Source organism: Tursiops truncatus, chromosome 6 (genome assembly GCF_011762595.2).
Source record: "Tursiops truncatus isolate mTurTru1 chromosome 6, mTurTru1.mat.Y, whole genome shotgun sequence".
In the NCBI taxonomy this organism is placed as follows: Eukaryota; Metazoa; Chordata; class Mammalia; order Artiodactyla; family Delphinidae; genus Tursiops; species Tursiops truncatus.
The window spans coordinates 61,906,162-61,926,518 of NC_047039.1; the positions used below are offsets into that span (position 1 = coordinate 61,906,162).

The 20,357-nt window shown below is 35.3% G+C and overlaps 1 protein-coding gene across 2 annotated transcripts in view; it reads left to right on the forward strand.

Annotated features, from left to right (window-relative positions):
- RFX3 (regulatory factor X3) overlaps window positions 1-20,357 on the forward strand; it is a 292,829-nt gene that overhangs the window by 195,995 nt on the left and 76,477 nt on the right. For both annotated transcript variants that reach the window (XM_073806161.1, XM_073806160.1), the window contains one exon: window positions 3,586-3,844. In XM_073806161.1, coding sequence (XP_073662262.1) covers window positions 3,586-3,844 — 259 coding nt within the window. The remainder of the gene's footprint in view (window positions 1-3,585; window positions 3,845-20,357) is intronic.

Here is a 20,357-nt window from a genome sequence, read left to right on the forward strand (position 1 = left end):
ACTCCCAAATAGCAACAGAAAGTCCATATGTTCCCTATACCAGCTTTTGGGACTGTTCCTCAGTAGTCATTCACACATACCATTGACATACGTAAAAAGTTAAGTTCTTTTTATGTGACAGAATGGTTGGGAGCATGGGCTAAGTGCAGATTCCAAATCTATTTTTTACCAGCTGTGTGATTTGGATAAAGCTATTTAACCTATCCAAACTTCAAGTATTCACCTTGTCTGTGGAAATAGAAATTATAACAGTACCCATCTCAGAAAGTTGTAATGAAGATTAAATGAGTTAATTCCTGAAAAGTACATAAAATGGTGCCTGTTATGTAGTAAATGATCAGTAACTATTAGCTATTAATAGCCATTATTACATGATTTATTTATAAAATCAACTTACTACTGTGGAGCATGCTTAAGCATTTTGTTTGGTCTATGGAAAGGAAAGCTGACACCATTTCCTGCACCTGTCAAAGTATTTATTGCCCTGTATCTATGTGTACACCTTACTTGGTTATACTTAAATACTAACATCAGATTGTGTTATTTTAAAAACAGCTAAATAGGATCATTATCATATTTAGCAGACATAAATTAAAATGACCTCACTTTTCTTTTCATCTAAATTTGAAATCAACATGGCTGTTTTATTTTACTAAATAAATATATAATGAAAGAAATACATAAATGAGGTATCCAGCTGGGAAATACAACAATAATGAGAAGAACTGTGTATTTTAAATGGCATTTTTCTATCTATAAAAAAATGTTCTCTATGGAGTTGCTTCTGTCACCACCCCAAACTAAAATTTGTACATCGATCTGTGGTGGCTCTTCCTGGAAAGCAGTAACTTTATCCAGTGTGGAATAGTTTTGGAGCACTCTAATTATTTTACTAAAATTTACGTTAGCAATTACATTACAAATTAATTTGTAATGGGTTAAAATGACCTGTTTTAAATAATACAGAACAATCTTGGAATAGTTTAGCACAATTTCTCAATTGTGCTAACCAATTTGTTTGGTTTAACAAAACAAAAGAAGGATTTATGTTTTAGAAATTTACAGAAGTCACCATTATGTCAAATGTACTTTCAAACAGAATCATACTCTATTTGTTGGTTAGTGTGCCCACTGTGTAGCTGCAACTGTGTTAAGTGTTGAGGGTACATACGGGAATAAAACATAATTTCATGGGAGTATGAATACATGAGGAAAGTAACAGTATATGGAGAGCTGTATTTCAGGTATGCACAGGTGTTAGGAAAGTACAGAGAACAAAACATAACAGGCCTGTGAGGAGTGGCCACAGAGGGCAAAGGGTCCGGAAAAGTAATTCTGAGATAAGGTGATGCTTGAACTGAGAGTTTAAGGGTGATTTAGACAAAAGAAGAGAGCTGAAGAAAAATGTAAATGCCTTCTAGACAGAGGAAAGCATGAGATATAGCAGGGAGGCAAGAGAAGATGGCACGTTACAGGGACCAGCAAAAAGGTCAGTGTGGTGTAAGCGAAGAAAGCACTTGAAGACATGACTGGTATCAAGTCCAGAGATCATGCAGGCATCGGCTCTGATGGTTCTTATAAGGCAGGTCAAGGGTTGTGAATTACTTCCAAAGGCAAGAGAGAATCATGGAAAGGTTTTTATGAAAAGCTTTATTTTCATATTTGCATTTTAGAAAAATTCTCCTGGCAGCAAAGTGAAGATAGATTGGAAGAGAGCCCGAATAGAGGAAGGAAAACTAATTAGAAGGCAGTTATAATGGAGAACATTATGAGTTAAGGCAAGTGAGTACAAGAATGGAAAGGAGAATTGGAGAATTATTTAGAAGGTAAAATTAGTAGGATTTAGTGACTGATGTCAATCTGAGCATGGAAAGTCAGCAATAATTTCCAAAGCTGAGGGTTGTGGTGCTGCCCTCTGCTGAGAGGGGGAATATAGGAAAAAGAGCAAGAGAGAAAGAATTCCCTTTTAGGCATATGTTCAATTTTACATTTGAGACTTCCCATATATCATGGGGTTCCCTAACAGAGATAACCAGGTGGCTGTTAAAGAAACCTAGATTTAAAACTCTTAAAGTATAACTAGAAAATGGAGCTATCAACTTATGAGCATGTATATGGTCAGGTAGTATATGATAAAGGTATATGGTCCGAATAAATGTGAGAAAAAAATAAGAGCTGAAAATGGAGACCTCAGAAATTACCAGTATTTAATGTGCCAGAAAAATGGAGCCTCCAAAAGCTCTCGAAACGTAGTGGTTAAAAAAAGTAAAAGGTAAAAAAATATGTCATAGAAACTAATGAACAAGAGAGGTTAAAACAGAAAGACCTTGCACATAGAAAATGTCTGCAAATATCTACACCGAATTGTCAGTACTGCCTAGCTCTGGAGTGTGGTGTTGAAGAGAATGACCAAAAAACTGGGAATTTTAATTTGATATTTAAGTTTTTAAATAAAGTATTTTATACCTCTTTACTATTTTTGCAACTTCTTGTGAGCTTATACTACTTGCAAGTAAAAATAAAAGTTATGTTAAAATGTAAGTTATAGTCAATTGAATATTAAAAATAAATCAGTCGAACAAGCTGCTTAATCAGAACAGAACCAGGAGGGAAAGGGCAACATGGCGTGGTCAACAATATTATACTGCAGATAGGTCAAGAAAGATGAGGACTGACAGCAGCCTTTTAGCTTGGTATTTAGATGTGCTCACAAGTGACCTTATTAAAAGCACTTTCAGTGAAAGGCTAAGGGCAGAAGCTGGACTGCAGTTGTTGGGAAGCGGAAAGTGAGGACATGAGGTGGCATAGTCATCACATCAAGGAGAACCTTGAATGTAAAGAAAAAGAAAAAGAAAGAGTTAGGGATCTAGGGCCCATGGTAAGTGAAATCTTTGCTCGAGGTCCTTATGGTGGCGAGAAAAAGATCCATGCTAGCTACCTGAGGTTTACTGCAAGTCACCCAGGAGTGTGAAGTAGCGTGAGGAGCTGACTTGCAGCCCCCAGTCATTCTGGATCCCAGCTTTCCTAAAACTGGGATTTGCAGGAAGTTTTGTAAGAAATTTAAGAAGTCACGCAGCAGGACTTCTTGGAGGGAAGAGACCTGAGCTTATTTATATGCTGGAGGTAGGCACCAGTATACAAGCAAAAGCTCTAAAGTACAGAAAAGTGTTAAGGTACTTATAAAGAAATGTACCTGGGCTTCCCTGGTGGCGCAGTGGTTGAGAGTCCGCCTGCTGATGCAGGGGACATGGGTTCGTGCCCCGGTCCGGGAAGATCCCATGTGCCGCGGAATGGCTGGGCCCGTGAGCCGTGACCGCTGAGCCTGCGCGTCCGGAGCCTGTGCTCCGCAACAGGAGAGGCCACAACAGTGAGAGGCCCTCATACCGCAAAAAAAAAAAAAAAGAAAAGTACCTTTAGTTTGGAAAGTAAACCCAACTATTTCTGGGAATGAAGTTTCATATAAAATACAAAAACTCACCATGTTCCAAAGGCTAAGCTGATATATTTTAAACATATATTCACACTAGAAAAAAATGAATAAGATGATATAAATAAATTTCTTTCTTTTTTCTTCTTCTTCTAAAGCCGAACAACAACTTATCCTTACACAGAAACGCAGATGTACAGCCAAAACACTGGAGGGAATTACTTTGATACTCAAGGGAGTTCTGCACAGGTGACTACCGTGGTCTCATCCCACAGTATGGTGGGCACTGGTGGGATTCAGATGGGCGTCACGGGAGGACAACTCATCAGCAGCTCTGGAGGAACCTATCTGATTGGCAATTCAATGGAGAATTCTGGTCACTCAGTGACACATACCACTCGGGCTTCCCCAGCGACAGTAAGTATTTGAGTTTTTATTTGTTTAATTTAGGTTCTTGATAGCCTCTATCGTACATTTTTCTCTTTAGAGAGAAAAAATCCAAAACACTGGGCTGGAGCAACAATGTGCTGTGCAGTTTTAGTGTGTAATTTTTTCTAATATATGTTAAAATCCGTACTTAAATAGTAAAATTAAAAATGTTTACCCATATGCCATATGTAAAGTCATTTTGCATTCTACCAGAGGGACACTTTTGGGAAGCACTGATCTAGGTGATTCCAATGAAAAGCATTTATATTGGCTCTGATCATAGGTATGAGCAAATAATATCTTAGGAACACAACCACATATTTGAGTTTTCAAATTTTTAATATTTAATAAATATATTTATTTTGACACAAGATATCTTAATGTGCTAAAATGCTGTAATAGAAATAGTAATAAGAACCTATGCAGAATTTGATATCCTCAAACTCTGTAACCTGGCCTTTACATTTTTACCTCAACTAAGCATAGGCAGAATAATCATTTAGAACCACCTACCTAAAGTAGAAATGGAATTGATTTTCTAGATGTTTCATATAAAAGGGGCCTGGGGCTTTGAATTAAGTGCATGTACCCCTTTTCCATAATCCTACCATATAGTTTGTTCTTATAATGAAATAGAAACAAATTGAGTAGAAAATAATTATATGAGAGGCTTTACATTTTTCATTTTGTGAATTTTCTTCATGATATAATAGGTACTTGGTAAGTATTTTGTATATACTTTTTTCTGTTTGTAATGATTGCATGTGTTCATACTTTCATCATTTAGTATCTTTTCCCTAATCCATTTTTTCAAGCCCTTATTTTTAATTCACTATTTTCTGGTAACATCAGAAGAGATAACTAACCGTTCTAACTGGAGAGTTCTTTTTTTGTCATTTTTTCTTTGTATTTTTGAAGCATTTCTAATGCCCATTTCTCTCTTGCTTTTGATAACACTAAATACACCATTTCTAAACCTTTTAGTCACAGCAGTATATTTATGTAGATTAGAAACTAAATCATAGCTTCTCTGGACCTCAGTTCCCCTGTCAATAAAATAAGGGGTTAGTTAGACTAAATGATTTCCTAATATCCTCTCAGCTTTAAAATCATAATATTTACCAACAAATGGTAAAATGTTCTAGATGTAAAATAACTGTATCTTTACCATAAAAGGAAAAGGGGTATATTAGGTACCAGTACTGTATAATGCTCCTGATACAGGCCATCCAGAAAGTGATTTTCAGTGGAAAGGGAAGTACTTGCCACTTACCAAGGCCTTAGGAGAACTGGAAAAAATGGGGAGGAAGAGTCCTTTCCCACTTTCGTTTCATATACCCTCTCTCATGCTGGCTTACCAGCGCTCCATCCCCACCCCTCTCCTGCTTCACCTTCCCCAGGCACTGATACTTGCCTTCACACTGAATTTTAGCTATCTGTTAAACATCCTCATGAACTAGATATGGGTTTACTAAATTTACTAGTGCTATCATTGAGTTAACTAAATTGATTATTCCAGGTCATGTATATATAGGTATAAACATTAGCAGGATGAATTTTATAGCTTGATTTTTTTGTTTGTTTTTCTGTATAGAGTGTGAAAAATGACATGACTCCTTAAGTTATCCATTACACAAATTTGGTGCAATTTTTATTATATTAATTGGTAAATTAACACAAAATAACTGACTTATAACAGCTGAGAATAGTGGGAAAACTATTTTTAAAAAATCAATTCCTAAGTGTCAGTTGCACATATTAATTCACCCTTTTAAAAAGGCATTAATATTTAAGGTTCTGTTAAGGATGGTTTTTTGTTTTCATTTTTACAAGAAAATTTCCTTTTTAGCAAAAGGAGTTTAAAAGTTAAATAAAGAGAGAACTTTTGCATGGAAAAATCATAAGGTGTTCTCATCAAAGCACATGATAGTGACGTATGATAGATACATATTATCTAAATATACATCTGCTAGTAATTATTACCTTACATTTATTACCACAGTTTATATTTGATTTAGATCCCCCCTCAATCGTGCTGAAGATCTTCATCTGCTTCATTCACGGTGAGGTGGTGATTCTGTACAGTTTCACATCTGTTCCTATAGTAAAGTTAACAAAGTTTAAGTGCTATGACACCTATTTAAGATTTCCTCCCATCCTCCTCTTGCCAAATGCTAGAAAATTTGTGCCATGTATTATAGTTGTTTAGACTCCTGAAACTCTAGATTTTTTGGTAGGTGCCATGTCATTAAAGGAGATTTGCTTATTTTCATGTATCTTTTTCATTCACTGTAGAACCATAGAAAGAATGTCTATGAGCACAGTCTCTAGGAACCTGTTAGTCGAGATGCAAGCCATTTCTTTCCAAACGTTGAGCCAGACTGTGCCATATAAATTCAGTTTTTCTGACTGTTCTTCTGTGTTCAACCTATCACCCATAGCATGCCTGATGCAGCTAACTGGGTAGGAGTAGCCTCTACTATTGCCAGAATTCCTGACAGTAGTAGTCAATTGGGCTGTGCCTTAAGAGCCTGTAATAAGTGGAATGTATAGTCAGTTAATTCAGTTGATGTGAAACTAGTTAAATTTGAGGGCTCGGGAACAGCACAAACCTAATACCTTTACGCGGTTTCTGGTTACCAAGGTTTCCTGCTCTGGTTCCCAGAATAATTGCCTTTGCTGTCTCTTACATTTGACCTCTGTCTATATAGAAATACTTTCACTTAAATTTATTAGGAATAATTTTCTGCCACAAAGAGGTTTACTCCAATGTGCAAACCAACTTCTCAGGATAAATCAGTAAAAAGAGATGATTTGAAATTGAAGCCACTACTAAGAAAAATAAATGATCAGCACTTGAAATATTTTGTTACCTAGTCTAATAGTCAATATAAAACCACCTTTCTTATAATAGAAGGATCTTTATTTACATTAATGGAGAATTTTTATTTGAGCATATGATTTACTTTAGTTTTATAACCTGAAGTGAAAAAATATTTTACATAAACATGTTTTAGTATTTCATTTTTGCTATGCATTGTAAAATGTTTCAGTTTTCAAGGTACATAGAAATTTCAGAAGTTTTCAAAAGATTTTTATGGTAACATATTACATTTTATTTGATGAATATATTATGGTACAAGCTACCAATATTCAGATTTGGTCAAAATACTTTTTCTCCTTTTACTGTGCTCTTTTATTTGGTCAATGGAGTCCATGTATAAATTATTAAATATGTATGTATGTATATATTTTTTTATTTATTTAAATATAAGTATAAACTTATACACATTTAAAAGGCGTTTCCTGCTGATAGTATTAAATAAGAATTTTCAAAAAGATTATGTAACATTTTTTATTGGAAAATCACTGGGTATGACTTCAGCTAAGTTACTATTTGAGTAAATAAACATTTTACATTTCATTAAATTAATGCTAGGGATCTATTTATTGTTAACATTTCAGGAGAACATGGACATTAAGGTAGAAGAGTTGACTACAGTCATATCTGAACTCATTATGCCTTGATCGTCCTTCTAAATACATCTCCATAGTGTTCCTTATGTGTCTTTATTCATTTTGAACTCTAATTTATTTTTCATCATTATTTTTCATATAACCATATTTTTTTTAGAATTTTAGAATTTTGGAACCGGAACACATTTTGCATTTGAGAATCAAAAATTTATGATTGTAGTTAGTGATATTTTTGTATTTATCACAACATAGTTTATCTATACCAGACTATATAATAATAAGCAATTTGCTATAAGAAATTTAATTTATTCATTCCTCCATAAAATAACATTTGAATTCTTATAATGAGATGGTTATTTATGGAGTTGTTTTTCTTCTTGATAAGAAAACTAACTAAATTAGATTACATTAATCATTTTTGAGACTGTGATATGAAAGCTAATTTTCTACTTTTCTGTATATACATTTAGTAATTATATATGTTAAATGGCTCTTGCTAAAATTAGATCCCACCAAAGGGCACAAGGAAAATGTGTTGAAGCTAATATTGTTCATATCTCTACCTTTTTTGATTAATGAAAAATACTGTAATTTTTTCAATTGTTTGGAGGAAAATTTCAATGTCCATCTACTGCTATATAAGTAAAAGTTTGGCCTATCTTATATAATTTATAGAAAGTTAAGAATTCATTCAATAATTGTAGATGCTTTTATTTCTTTTATCCTTGGGTTTGCATGTAAAGTTTTTATGAATTTATTTATGTGAATTAGTTATACATTCTTAAGTAGCACAGTTCAAAAGATAAAAGAAAGTACATAATGCAGTGTCCCTCTCATTTCTGTTCCTCAGTTCTTCTCCTTAGAGGCAATCAAAGTTATCAAGTTCTTTGAGTATCACTCTGGAGATATTCTCTGAATGTACAAGCAGAATGTCTCTCTTTCCCTCGCATTAGCATTTTTAAATTTTTTTACGAATAGTAACAAAAATACTGAATCTTGCTTTTTTTTCCACCTAACGGTGTGTGTCAGAGATTTTTTTTATATCAATACTTGAAGGGCTTCTTTATATTTATGGGGAAATGACTATATTAGAAGGAGCTGAACTGCCCATTCTTCTTACCAAAGGGTAAAAAATGTTAAAATAATGTTGGATTACTTGTTATGGCTATATAGAGATAGAAAAGCAACATAGTCACATAAGACAAAAATTTCTCTTTAATTGTCATATATAAAGATATGCTTGGAAGAATTTTTTTGTTAGAAATGTGATGTTATGCATAAATCACAGTTATTTTATATATTACATATTACAGAAATAATAAATTTCTATTTTAAATAATTTTCTTAGCTTTACAGTTAGCCTGAATGATTTAAAAATGAAAGTCAAGCAAAACTATTTTCTCCACTTATTCTGGCAGAAGTATGTATGTCCATTATGATCTTAGTATTTTCTGTTTTCCTGTGTCCCATTTTCCCTAGGCCAACCTGAGCTCTCAGATAAAACTCCTCAGAGAGAGTACCACGAATCTTCTGCTTTCTGCACTAAATCCTAAATTGACTGAAGGTTCTGGGACCTTATTTTCAAAGCACTTAATAAAATGGGACTTTGAATGACTTGTAGTCTCCATTGCTTCATCTATATTCCATTCAGCTGTCAGTCAGTTTCACACTGCTCCAGCCTTGAAGCTGATAAGATCTAGAGGCAGTAATTTTATGGCTAAGGCTGTAAGACATTCTACTCCTAGAAATCTTGATAAACTAGAAGGTTAAGACAAACAGAATGACAGGGGCCTTCAGCTCCTCCTGAGCATAGCTGATGGATTCCCTTCTAAAGCAAAATACAATGAGTTATTTTAATTTTTAGCTATTTCATACTGAAACAGCATTTCAGAACCACAGGTGTGTTACAACATGCCAGAAATGGCTAGATTCTATTCCATCTAAAATCTAGATTAGGAAGGTTTAATGATGTTTGTAAATTCTACTTATAAATATGGAAGTAAACTATGTTCCAGGTGACCTGTTGTATAACTTTAACTTGATCCTTATATTTATAAATCAAATTGCAAGTTAATTTACTAGTTTGAAACTACTGTAGATTTTGAAGGAAAAAAATCACTAATGTTTCATTTATGGAAGCTAGGTGATCCAGATAAAATATGAAATGTATTGGTGGCAAATTAAAATATACTGTCATCTGTGAGTTACATGTGAGTCAGTATTAGACCCACAAAATTTAATACTGCCTGTTCCACTGGCCCATGTCTTTTATTTTAATGAGGGAAAATTCTAAACGATGCCTATGACCAATTATCAATTCTCAAATGAAAGGGAGTTTCTCCATGTTCCCATGTTTATGAGTACATCCTCCAAAAGCATGTGATTTGGTTACCACTTTCTCAGTATGCATAGCTACAGTTGTATTTGTTGGCTATGGAATTGTTTTCTCTTAAAGTCTAGGTTTTTAAAAATTATAACTGTTGGTGCCCCAAAATTTCATGGGCTAGGGATTTTGTAATCTATCTGTAGAAAGTTAAAATAATTTAACTCATTTATTTTAAATTTACCCCCTATAAGTTTTAGTAACTTTTCCCATCTGCCTTGTGAGAAAGGAAGATGTGATTTTTAATTGTCCTTTCAAAATTATAGGAAAGATGCACTGGACAAGAAAAGGAAATATAAAATTAGGAAGGAGGTAAAGAGGTCAGAATTCGCAGATGATATGATTGTGTACCTGATAAAAATCATAGAGAATCAAATGAAAAACTAGAACCAATAATAAGAGAATTTAGTAAAGTGACTTAGTACAAAATTAATATACAAAGAAATCAATAGCTTTTCTAAATACAATTGACAGTAGCTAGAATATAATGTAAGCAAAGATCTCATTTATAATAAACTCAGAATATGCCAGGCAGTAAACTAACAATATATGTGCAAGATCCAGCTGCTGAATAAAACTTTTTAAGTTCCTAAGGGACAAAAAAAGAAGCTTGAATAATTGAAAGAGAAGTTTCAGTATCAAACATTTTGAATCTCCCTAAATTAACTTAAAAATTTTGATATGATCCTAATCAAGATACCAATAGATTTTTTCTTTTGTAAGAAATACTGTTTACATAAATAAACATGCAAGAATAGTGAAGAAAGTTGTATAAAAAGAAAAATAATGATGCGTGGTGTGGGACATAAACAGCCCTACCAGTTGTTCAAACATATATAAAATTAATAATTAAAACAGAATTGTCTAGGCACATGAATAGACCAGTATAGGCCAGTAATAGACTATAGGCCAAATGCATATAAGAATACAACATATGACAAATGTGGCATTGCCTGTCAATAGAGAAATGATATTATTGATAAATAATGCTTGGGACAGCTGGATAACTATTTTTAAAAGAAAATTAGATTGGTTCCATACATTGCTCCTTATATAAAAATTAATTTCACTTGGATGGAAAATTTTTTTTATTATTATTCTGTTATAGTGGGGAAACATGATGTAAAATTCAGATCCTACAAAAAAATACGCTGATGTGATCAACTACATAAAAGTAAAAACATTCCATATGACAGAAACCACAGCAACAAAAGGCAACAGTGAAACAACAACCTCGCATAAAGTTTTGAAATGTTATATTCAAAGCATGAATTCGTTTAATATATAGACCACTCATAGAAATCCTTCAGAAAAAAAAGAGACCAAAATGAGGAAGGCATTTGAAGAAGCAGTTCACTGAAAAGGAAATGAAAAATAAACTACAAAGATACCATTTTTCATCTCTCACACAGGCAAAGTTAAAAAGTTAGTAAACCTTGGCAAAGGTGTGAAGAAACAGGCAGTTTCATTGTTGATAGTACTAAATTGGTACAGGATTGGAGAGCAATAAGGAAATTTTTATTAAGATTGAAAATCCAAAAAAAAAAAAAGATTGAAAATACACATAGCCGCTGACTCAGAGAGTACTTCTAGGAATTTAATCCACTGATGATACTCTTACATATGTGAAATGCTGCATAAACAACTGTATTCATTGTAGAGTTATTTGTATTAGAAAAAGATTGGAAGAATCCTAATTGTCTATCAGCAGAGAAATAGTTAAATACATTTTAGTGCATTTGTTCATTCAGTGGAATTTTGTACGGCCATTAAAAAGAGTGAGGCACTGTGTGTATGTGTTTGCATGTGTGTAGATAGATAGATAGATGTGGAAAGATCTCCAGATATATTGTTAAATGAAAAAGCAAGGAGTAATGTATGTGTGTGTGTGTGTGTGTGTGTGTGTGTGTGTGTATGTGCGCGCATGCGCACGCATGCGTGCACATGGCGCACGTGTGCATTTAAATAGAAATATACATTTCTATATGCTTATGTAAGTACAAAGATATCTCTAGAAGAAGGAATGAAGGAAAAAAAGGTGGGAGGCATGTGAATATATTTTCTATTCAAAAAAAGTGATTTATTATTTTAAAAAATCTTAGTCAAGCTCTTAATGATTATAAAGTGTATCTATTTGGTCATGCTATCCAAATGCATGTAACTGAAACAACCCTTTCTTTATGTGCCCAGTATAAAGATTGTCTATGAGGTATCATGATTCAAGTTAAACCTTGATCCTAGGTTTCAGAAAAAATTCTTCTTTATTAGACTGTTGAAAGTTTAGAGAATGAAAATGCGCATTAAATTTAGTAAAGATTTCTAGAGCCATTCTTATTCAATATTTTGGGGTGAAGGTGAATGTTTGGTATATTCATGTACTTAGAGTCACTCACTCTCTCAAACATTTATTGAGCAATCACTATTGACCAGCCACTGTGCTTCTATGAATATAAAGGTTTACAATATGAGTAATGGAGCTAATTTCATCACTGAAAGGTACCTAATCCTCCAAGGCAAAAATAGAAATACACAAATAGCCCCCAGACTTCTTTGAAGTGGTTAGTTTCATTTTCTTTCTCATCACATTATTTTTTAAATCACAAATGTTAATATGTTGTAAATTGATTAATTTTAGATTCACGAAAATTGTGCTTATCTTCTGATTATGTTACTAACATAAACTGCAAAATTGTCTAAATGCTGGGTAGGGTTGGATAGCAAGAGAATGAAAAAGAATGAAAATAGCAAAAATCCATATAATAAACTTTAAAACCACCCTTTAAACAGAGTTAGCAAGGGCCATTTTAGGAATGCCTGTTACCTCCCTACTTATTCTCCCTGAAGTATTAATTGCAGTCTAACCCTGGCAAAGAAAATAAATTTGATTATGTTTTAGTGCAGTGTTCTCAAACTTGAGTGTACATTATGTGTGGAGCATTGATTAAATGCACGGCTGGACCCCACCCCCAAGGCTTTTGATTCAGTGTGGAGAAGGACCCAAGATGTGCATTTCTTATAAGCACCTGGTGACTCTGGTAATGCTGATCCAGAATTACACTGTGAGAAAACCTCTGTTTTAGTGATTATATGAACTAAATACAAAGTGAAAATGTTCTTGGTACTCAGAATAATCTGCAAAAGGCAGATTTGAAATCTTAAATTTGAAACTTTCAACTTGGCCTTAAATCCTATCACTTAATCCTAACCCAGCAGATTCCTGAAGGGTAATTGTAGCCCTGAGTGCTTATACAGTTGATATCTCAAAATTAGTTTTATTGTCACACATCAGTAATGCCAGTTTCACAAAGTCCTGGTGAGGGTGGAGGGAGGTAGGCTTTACAGAATAATCAGTGGAAGCCCGATACAACAGTCTTGGTTTCAGTTCACCTAGTTCACCAAATGTTCTCAGAACACATTCAGTTCATGCAGGTATCTTCTTTATATGTTTTTTCTTATCAGTATTTCAAAATAGCTTTAGGTGGTATGAAATTGCCAAAACTTCAGTCTGAAAGCATAATGATTAAAATTTTTTTCTCTAGATGTCATAAAATTATCAGTGAGTAAAAAATATTTCATGTAGTTAAGCGTTTGCAAGACCTAAGCCTTCTTTGCTCTAAATGCTTAGTGTATAAGATTAAGATTTTGTCTTAGGTTTTATTCAAGAGGAGATGAAAAGCAAAGCTGGCTAGGTGTGTTTTCTGGGCTTTTTTAAGAGTTAAAAGAACAACCCGTCCTGAATATCTGAGTTAAGCTTCTTTTTAATATTGCTGTGGAGTAATAGATTCATATGTTGATTTCTATATCACTTGAATATACAACTTACAGAGCGGTATCATATTCACAGCTTTATCCTCAGTGAGCTGCTTCTATCTGCATTGCAGGGACACGTGGGCCCAAGAGACACCTGTAGATCCTTAGAAGGGATCCAGTTACTAGAAGGGAACTGATTTAACTGCTTCGTGCAGGGCATTCAAAGTTTGAGGGCCACAATCTACAATGAGAAATACCTTTACTTTGTGGCCCAGTACTCATACACATACATATATGCATACATTCATGAGTATACATCTATATATACACACATGACTATTATATACATATATACATTCATAGACAGAGGACTAAAACCAAAGTTCCAGGAAACAATACTTACCTGTACTGTGTGCCAGGACATTTGAGTATTTTCTACTCTATTTGATTTCTTTAATTTTTAAAAAATGCTGGTCAGGATAATTGATTTCATAACCTACTAATGGGTTACACCTTACTTTCTGAAAAGCGCTGCTTTGGACAAATTGAAGAAGAGATCAAACCATTAGCAATACAGATATGAGCCACCAGAATGCAGTGTCCATTCTTTTTTTTTTTGGTTTTTAGTTGTTGTTGTTTTGCATTGCTAACAAGTGCCCAGATAATTCTAACAAGTGTCTAGGACCACTCTTGGAGAAAAACCTGGGTTGTGATTATATAGACTGCATGTAAAGTGAAAGGGTTTGTTTCCTTTGTGTTTCTGGTTGAAGTACTTGCTATAGAAGTCCCCTGCCACCCAACACACACACACCAGGAGGTGGTCATTTCTAACAGGTATAAGGGCGCTGGTCACATGCTCGTGTCAGCAGTCACAGATACTTTTTCTGAACAAGCCACCAAGTAGAAATTGTTTCTGTCTTACTTGATCTCAAATGCAAACAAAATATCAAGTCTTACAGTTCAGGAGAAAAATTACCCCAAAGGAAATTTCCAGTCTTAAGTGTATTCTCTTCATTGGGTTTCTCTAAAGAATTTACTATTCTTTCACAAGGAAACAAAAATGCTGTTTCTCTAAGAAAGTGTTAACTGGTGAGGTTAATAGAACAACCTGTATTAACAAGAAAATTCAATCATATAACTGTTTTTATGATGAGTAAAATTTAACTATCCATTCAAAAGTTTTTGTTGCTTTTTAAGTTGATCACTTTGAAATCATTTTCAAGTAATGCTTATTAATCATATGTAAACCCTTTCCTATTGGAAAGTAAATCTTGTTAACAGTAAATCATGTAGCAAATTTTAATTTTACAAGCCACCCCTCAGAAGATAGTTTCATTAAAAACAGTGATATTTCCTCTTGATTTATATTCTTGTTATATTTGTATAAAATGGAAATACTGTTGACCTCAGAGTGATAAACCTTGGATTCCAATCTCATGGTTAACACCTATGTAATCTCAAGAAAGTCCCCCAATCCCAGAGAGCCTCAATTTTCTGATCTGTGAAAAGGAGATAATATTGCTTGCCTTTGCTGTTTCACAAAGTTGTGAAGATCAAATGAGAATTAATGTAAAAAAGCTTTATAAATCATAAAGCATTATAGTATTACTTCTATTTTTAAATCACTTTCTTAAACAGTTCTAGAAAGGAAATAATTTCTACCATGAGACCAATTTTAATTATAGTGGTAGTTGAATATATCAATCTTGACCTTCAGTCTTTAAAAAAGATTAAAAAGCCATTTCAGAGTCAAGAGAATATGCCTTGACCTATAAAGACAATGAATAAGATGATATAATTGTTCTTTTTCCTTCTGTCTTATTGGCATGTAATTGAATGACTGGCTGATGTTTACATTAAGACAAAGTCCTAATTGTCCACATATATCATATTCTATTTGGGCCATTGAATAGATGTGCATAATGTGTATATAAATCACATGTACAGGGAATCCTCTTTTTTGCCCCATGCAACTCATGCAAAAGTTTCAGCACCTCTCACTTTGAGATCAGTCTTCCTCTTCCTTTTTACTGAGCGTGATTGGCATTCCCCAACATTGATGTATCCTGACGTTGGAAATAAGGTTAGCTCTAAAATAATTGTTTCCAAAGTTACTTAAAAATAAATAACTCTTTCTGTTAAAAGTAAATAATGGTGATGATAAAATTAATATCAACAATTTATGAAAGGCTCCGAACCTCTCCACATTTCCCTGCATTTGAAACTGAGGTTTACCTTTTTGACATCATCAACTGCCCCTAAATGAACCCTGGGCTCCAGCCAGTCTTGATTGCTTGTACCTGAAGTATCTGTGAGTGGCATCAATTTTACTGAAGATGTTGTAGAGGAAAGAGCTGAGGTTTAGCATCACACTTTCCAGAGCACAGTCCCTCAAAGCCTCTCTGCACCACCTGTCCCCCCCAGTCTGTCCATTCATTTTACCAATGAGCATTCACCGCCAGTGTGCCCAGATCCCCGTCTCCTCAAATCTCTCACCCCTTCAGCAGAGCACTTAAACCTGATACTAACTCTGCTAAACAAGGGGCCATCCTGTGATAAGGATTCTCCTTCCTTAAAAGGCAATGGGGAGCTATAAATACCAATAATAAATAACGATGGGGAATTATAAATAATGGGGAAATGCTTTTTTTTTTCTTTTTACATTGTTCTCTTTAAAAGTATTTGCTGCCTTAAGGAAACAATAAACAAGATGAAAAGACAACCCTCAGAATGGGAGAAAATATTTGCAAACGAAGCAACTGACAAAGGCTTAATGTCCAAAATATACAAGCAGCTCATGCAGCTCAATATCAACAAACAACCCAATCCAAAAATGGGTGGAAGACCTAAATAGACATTTCTCCAAAGAAGACATACAGTTTGCCAACAAACACATGAAAGAATGCTCAACATCACTAATCATTAGAGAAATGCAAATCAAAACCACAATGAGGTATCACCTCACACTGCTAGAATGGCCATCATCAAAAAATCTACAAACAATAAATGCTGAAGAGGGTGTGCAGAAAAGGGAACCCTCTTGCACTGTTGGTGGGAATGTAAATTGATACAGTCATTATGGAGAACAGTATGGAGGTTCCTCAAAAAATTAAAAGTAGAACTACCATACGACCCAGCAATCCCCCTACTGGGCATATACCCTGAGGAAACCATAATTCCAAAAGAGTCATGTACCACAATGTTCACTGCAGCACCATTTACAGTAGCCAGGACATGGAAGCAACCTAAGTGTCCATAGACAGATGAATGGATAAAGAAGATGTGGGACATGGATGCAATGGAATATTCCTCAGCCATAAAAAGAAACGAAATTGAGTTATTTGTAGTGAGGTGGATGGACCTAGAGTCTGTCATACAAAGTGAAGTAAGTCAGGAGAAAAACAAATACCGTATGTTAACACATATATATGGAATCTAAGAAAAAAAAAATGGTTCTGATGAACCTAGGGGCAGGACAGGAATAAAGACACAGATGTAGAGAATGGACTGGAGGACATGGAGGGGAGGGGGAAGGGGAAGCTGGGACAAAGTGAGAGAATAGCACTGACATATATACACTACCCGATGTAAAACAGATAGCTAGTGGGAAGCAGCCGCATAGCACAGGGAGATCAGCTTGGTGCTTTGCGACCAGCTAGAGGGGTGGGATAGGGAGGATGGGAGGGAGGCTCAAGAGGGAGGGGATATGGGGATATATGTATATGTACAGCTGATTCACTTTGATATGCAGCAGAAACTAACACTGCATTAACTAACTAACTAACATTGCAAAGCAATTATACTCCAATAAAGATGTTTAAATAAATAAATAAATAAATAATGGAAAAAGTATTTGCTGCCTTAGTAAAAGTACAATATTGATCTCTTCTTTGAGCTTGGGAAAGGAGAATATAAACAGAATATTTACTGGACATCCAGACATCATTTGACCCCTCTTCTCTGTTCTCTCAACCTCTTTCCCTAAGGGCTTAGGTGTGACTTTTCTCTGTTGTCCTTTTCAGGACACTGATTCTTGGGTGGATATCTTACAAGCCTCAAGTGACCTTGGGTGCTTAGAGACTCTCCACTGGTCCCTGGATTCCAACAAGGCAGCATTAGCATTTGAGTGACTGGAAAAGAGTTTGCAGCCTGTGTTTTAGGCCACATGTTTATCATAGTGTGTATCTATCCCGCATCAGGTAATAGGTGCCCTGTCCCCTTCAGGTCCTTCTTAGAGGGATTGCTGTATCTTTTTTTTTTTTTTGCGGTACGCGGGCCTCTCACCGTTGTGGCCTCTCCCGTTGCGGAGCACAGGCTCCCGACGCGAAGGCTCAGCGGCCATGGCTCACGGGCCCAGCCGCTCCGCAGCACGTGGGATCCTCCCGGACTGGGGCATGAACCAGTGTCCCCTGCATTGGCAGGCGGACTCTCAACCACTGCACCACCAGGGAAGCCCGGTTTGCTGTATCTTTGTAGGAGCTCCACTGAGCTTTATTTTTTTTCCTCCTAGATGTGAAATACAGCTTCTCCCTGTTCCTACTGATTTCTGTCCCTAATTCCTGAGAAATCATGGAAGAGTTTCTTCACTGGTGCAGTCTGCAACAGACATGCATACTTTCTATATTCCAAACAAATAGGGGTTTCTTCTGCCTTACAGAGCCCAGGTATTTTTTTCCTTGAATCTACCACACAAGAACTAAGGTCTTCCTGTTGCCATGTGGTCATATCTGTATCACATTTGTGACCATGCCACTCTATTTCAGAAGAAAAAATAGTTGTCATAGTCTTTAATGAGCACTCCATTCTTAGTATGGAGGGAAACCACTTGTGCCCAAATGAGGGAAACCACTTACAGTGTTCCCTGGGATTCTGTCTTTTGAGAATTCAGTGTTTGGTTGGGGGAGCTGAGTCACACCTGTATTTACTTTAATTCTGCAGTTCCTAACTGGTGACACAAGGTCAGACATCGTTTTCTCATGGCAACTAGTATTACCTTCCTCTCTTTCTTCGCCCAAATTAAGCTTCACTCACAGCAAAACTCATGGGTGTCCCTGCACTCTCTGATGAAAGTCTGTTTTCCTGAATAGTCTTCACTGTGAACTACTCTCAGCAAGTGCTCAAACCTGGTCTGATTTTTCGAATTATGCTCTGTAGTGCCTTGTCATGGGACACACTGCAAAGAGGTCTTTCATCTTTCTGCTAATGTGCGGTCAGAAAGAAACCTGGCCTATGCATGTAGGAAGCTCTCCACGTTACCTGAGCTCTGACTCTTCAGACTTTGTCAGGCATTCTGTTGGGGTAGCATCTGAGGCTGGTGGTCTCACACTTATAATTCCTATGGCTGGAAGACTTTTCATTGATCTCTATCGCTTTTCTGCCCCAGAAGCCTGCCAGTCCTCTAATATTTCAGTGGTGTGTCTAAACACAGTGCAGAATCCTCTTCTCCAGTTTCTGAAAGTGTTTCTGCAGTAGCACTGGACCAAGGGTTTCTGTCTTTGACTGATAACCACCCTCAGAGTAGATTCCCATTCTCATGGGAATCCTGTTTTAGCTGGCGAACGTGGAGGGTTTTAATTCATCCCTAGTATATTGCTAACGATCTTTTTTTAGTCTTCCAGAAAAGACTGATTTTTCTGAGAATTCATGTGCTCATGGTGGCTGGAATGGTTATCAGTTTCTTACCTGCTCTTTCACATAGGGAGTTGTAAGTCTCACCCACTCCAGTAATGACACTTAATGCTCTATAAGCCTTTCCATGCTGAACATCTCATCTCAAATGGAACATCCCACCATTTGATCTCAGAGGAGTTGCCATAGCTTCTTATCTGATTATGAATCAATAGTTCAGGATCATCATGAACCAGTCTAAACTGCCAAGCACCATGTATCCTAGCATTAGATAATCGTGAAGAAGAAATGTGCACTATTGACGATTCAGTCCTAGGGTGATTATTCAGTAAGAGATACAACTGGGCACTGTACCTTAGTTCAGACAATTGATTTTTCAAACAGAAAGCTAAGGTATACTCATAGTCTAAAGCTTAATTAGTTTAGGGAAGAAATGGAAAATGTTTATTTACCATACTTATTTTTTAATTGTCAAAAATAACCACAAATCCTTTAGTCATAAAGAAATAAAAATTGCTGTTAACAAACAAAGCCAGATGTGGATTTCTCCCTCATTATTGCTCAGCTATTATATTTTTGATAATTTTTACCTTTCACTTAAACCTATAAAATCACAAGATACAGATCATTTTATTTTTAAGTAGACCGAAATCTAACCTCAAATTTTCCACACTCAAACTTCAAAGAAAATGTAGGCATTTTAGCAAATTTGAATTTTGAGCAAATTCTTCCTAGAAGTGATTTACAGTCACATGAGGATAAGACTTTCCAGCTGTCATTTTATGTATGTTTTTTTGGTTGGTTTTTTTTTTTTGGTTGTTTTTGTTTGTTTGTTTGTTTAGTTTTTTTTCATGTGGGCCATTTTTAAAGTCTTTATTGAATTTGTTACAATATTTCTTCTGTTGTCTTTTATGTTTTGGTTTTTTGGCCGTGAGGCATGTGGGATCTTAGCTCCCGGACCAGGTATCGAACCCACATCCCCTGTGTTGGAAGGCGAAATCTTAACCACTGGACCGCCAGGGAAGTCCCGATATATGTTTTCTCTCTGAAAACAAGAGCACTTATTGATGCCTTTTTAAGAGATGTAATACTGAGGTCCTTTATAGTTTTAGTTTAACATTTTGGTAAAATGTTTACTCATTACATTTACATTACTCTTTCCATAATTTTTTTTTTGGTTTGTACAATATCATTTTCTTCAGTTTATTTTCAAGTATAATGATGAACTACATTAACCCTCCATCTGGTAAAGAGTGTTGCAGA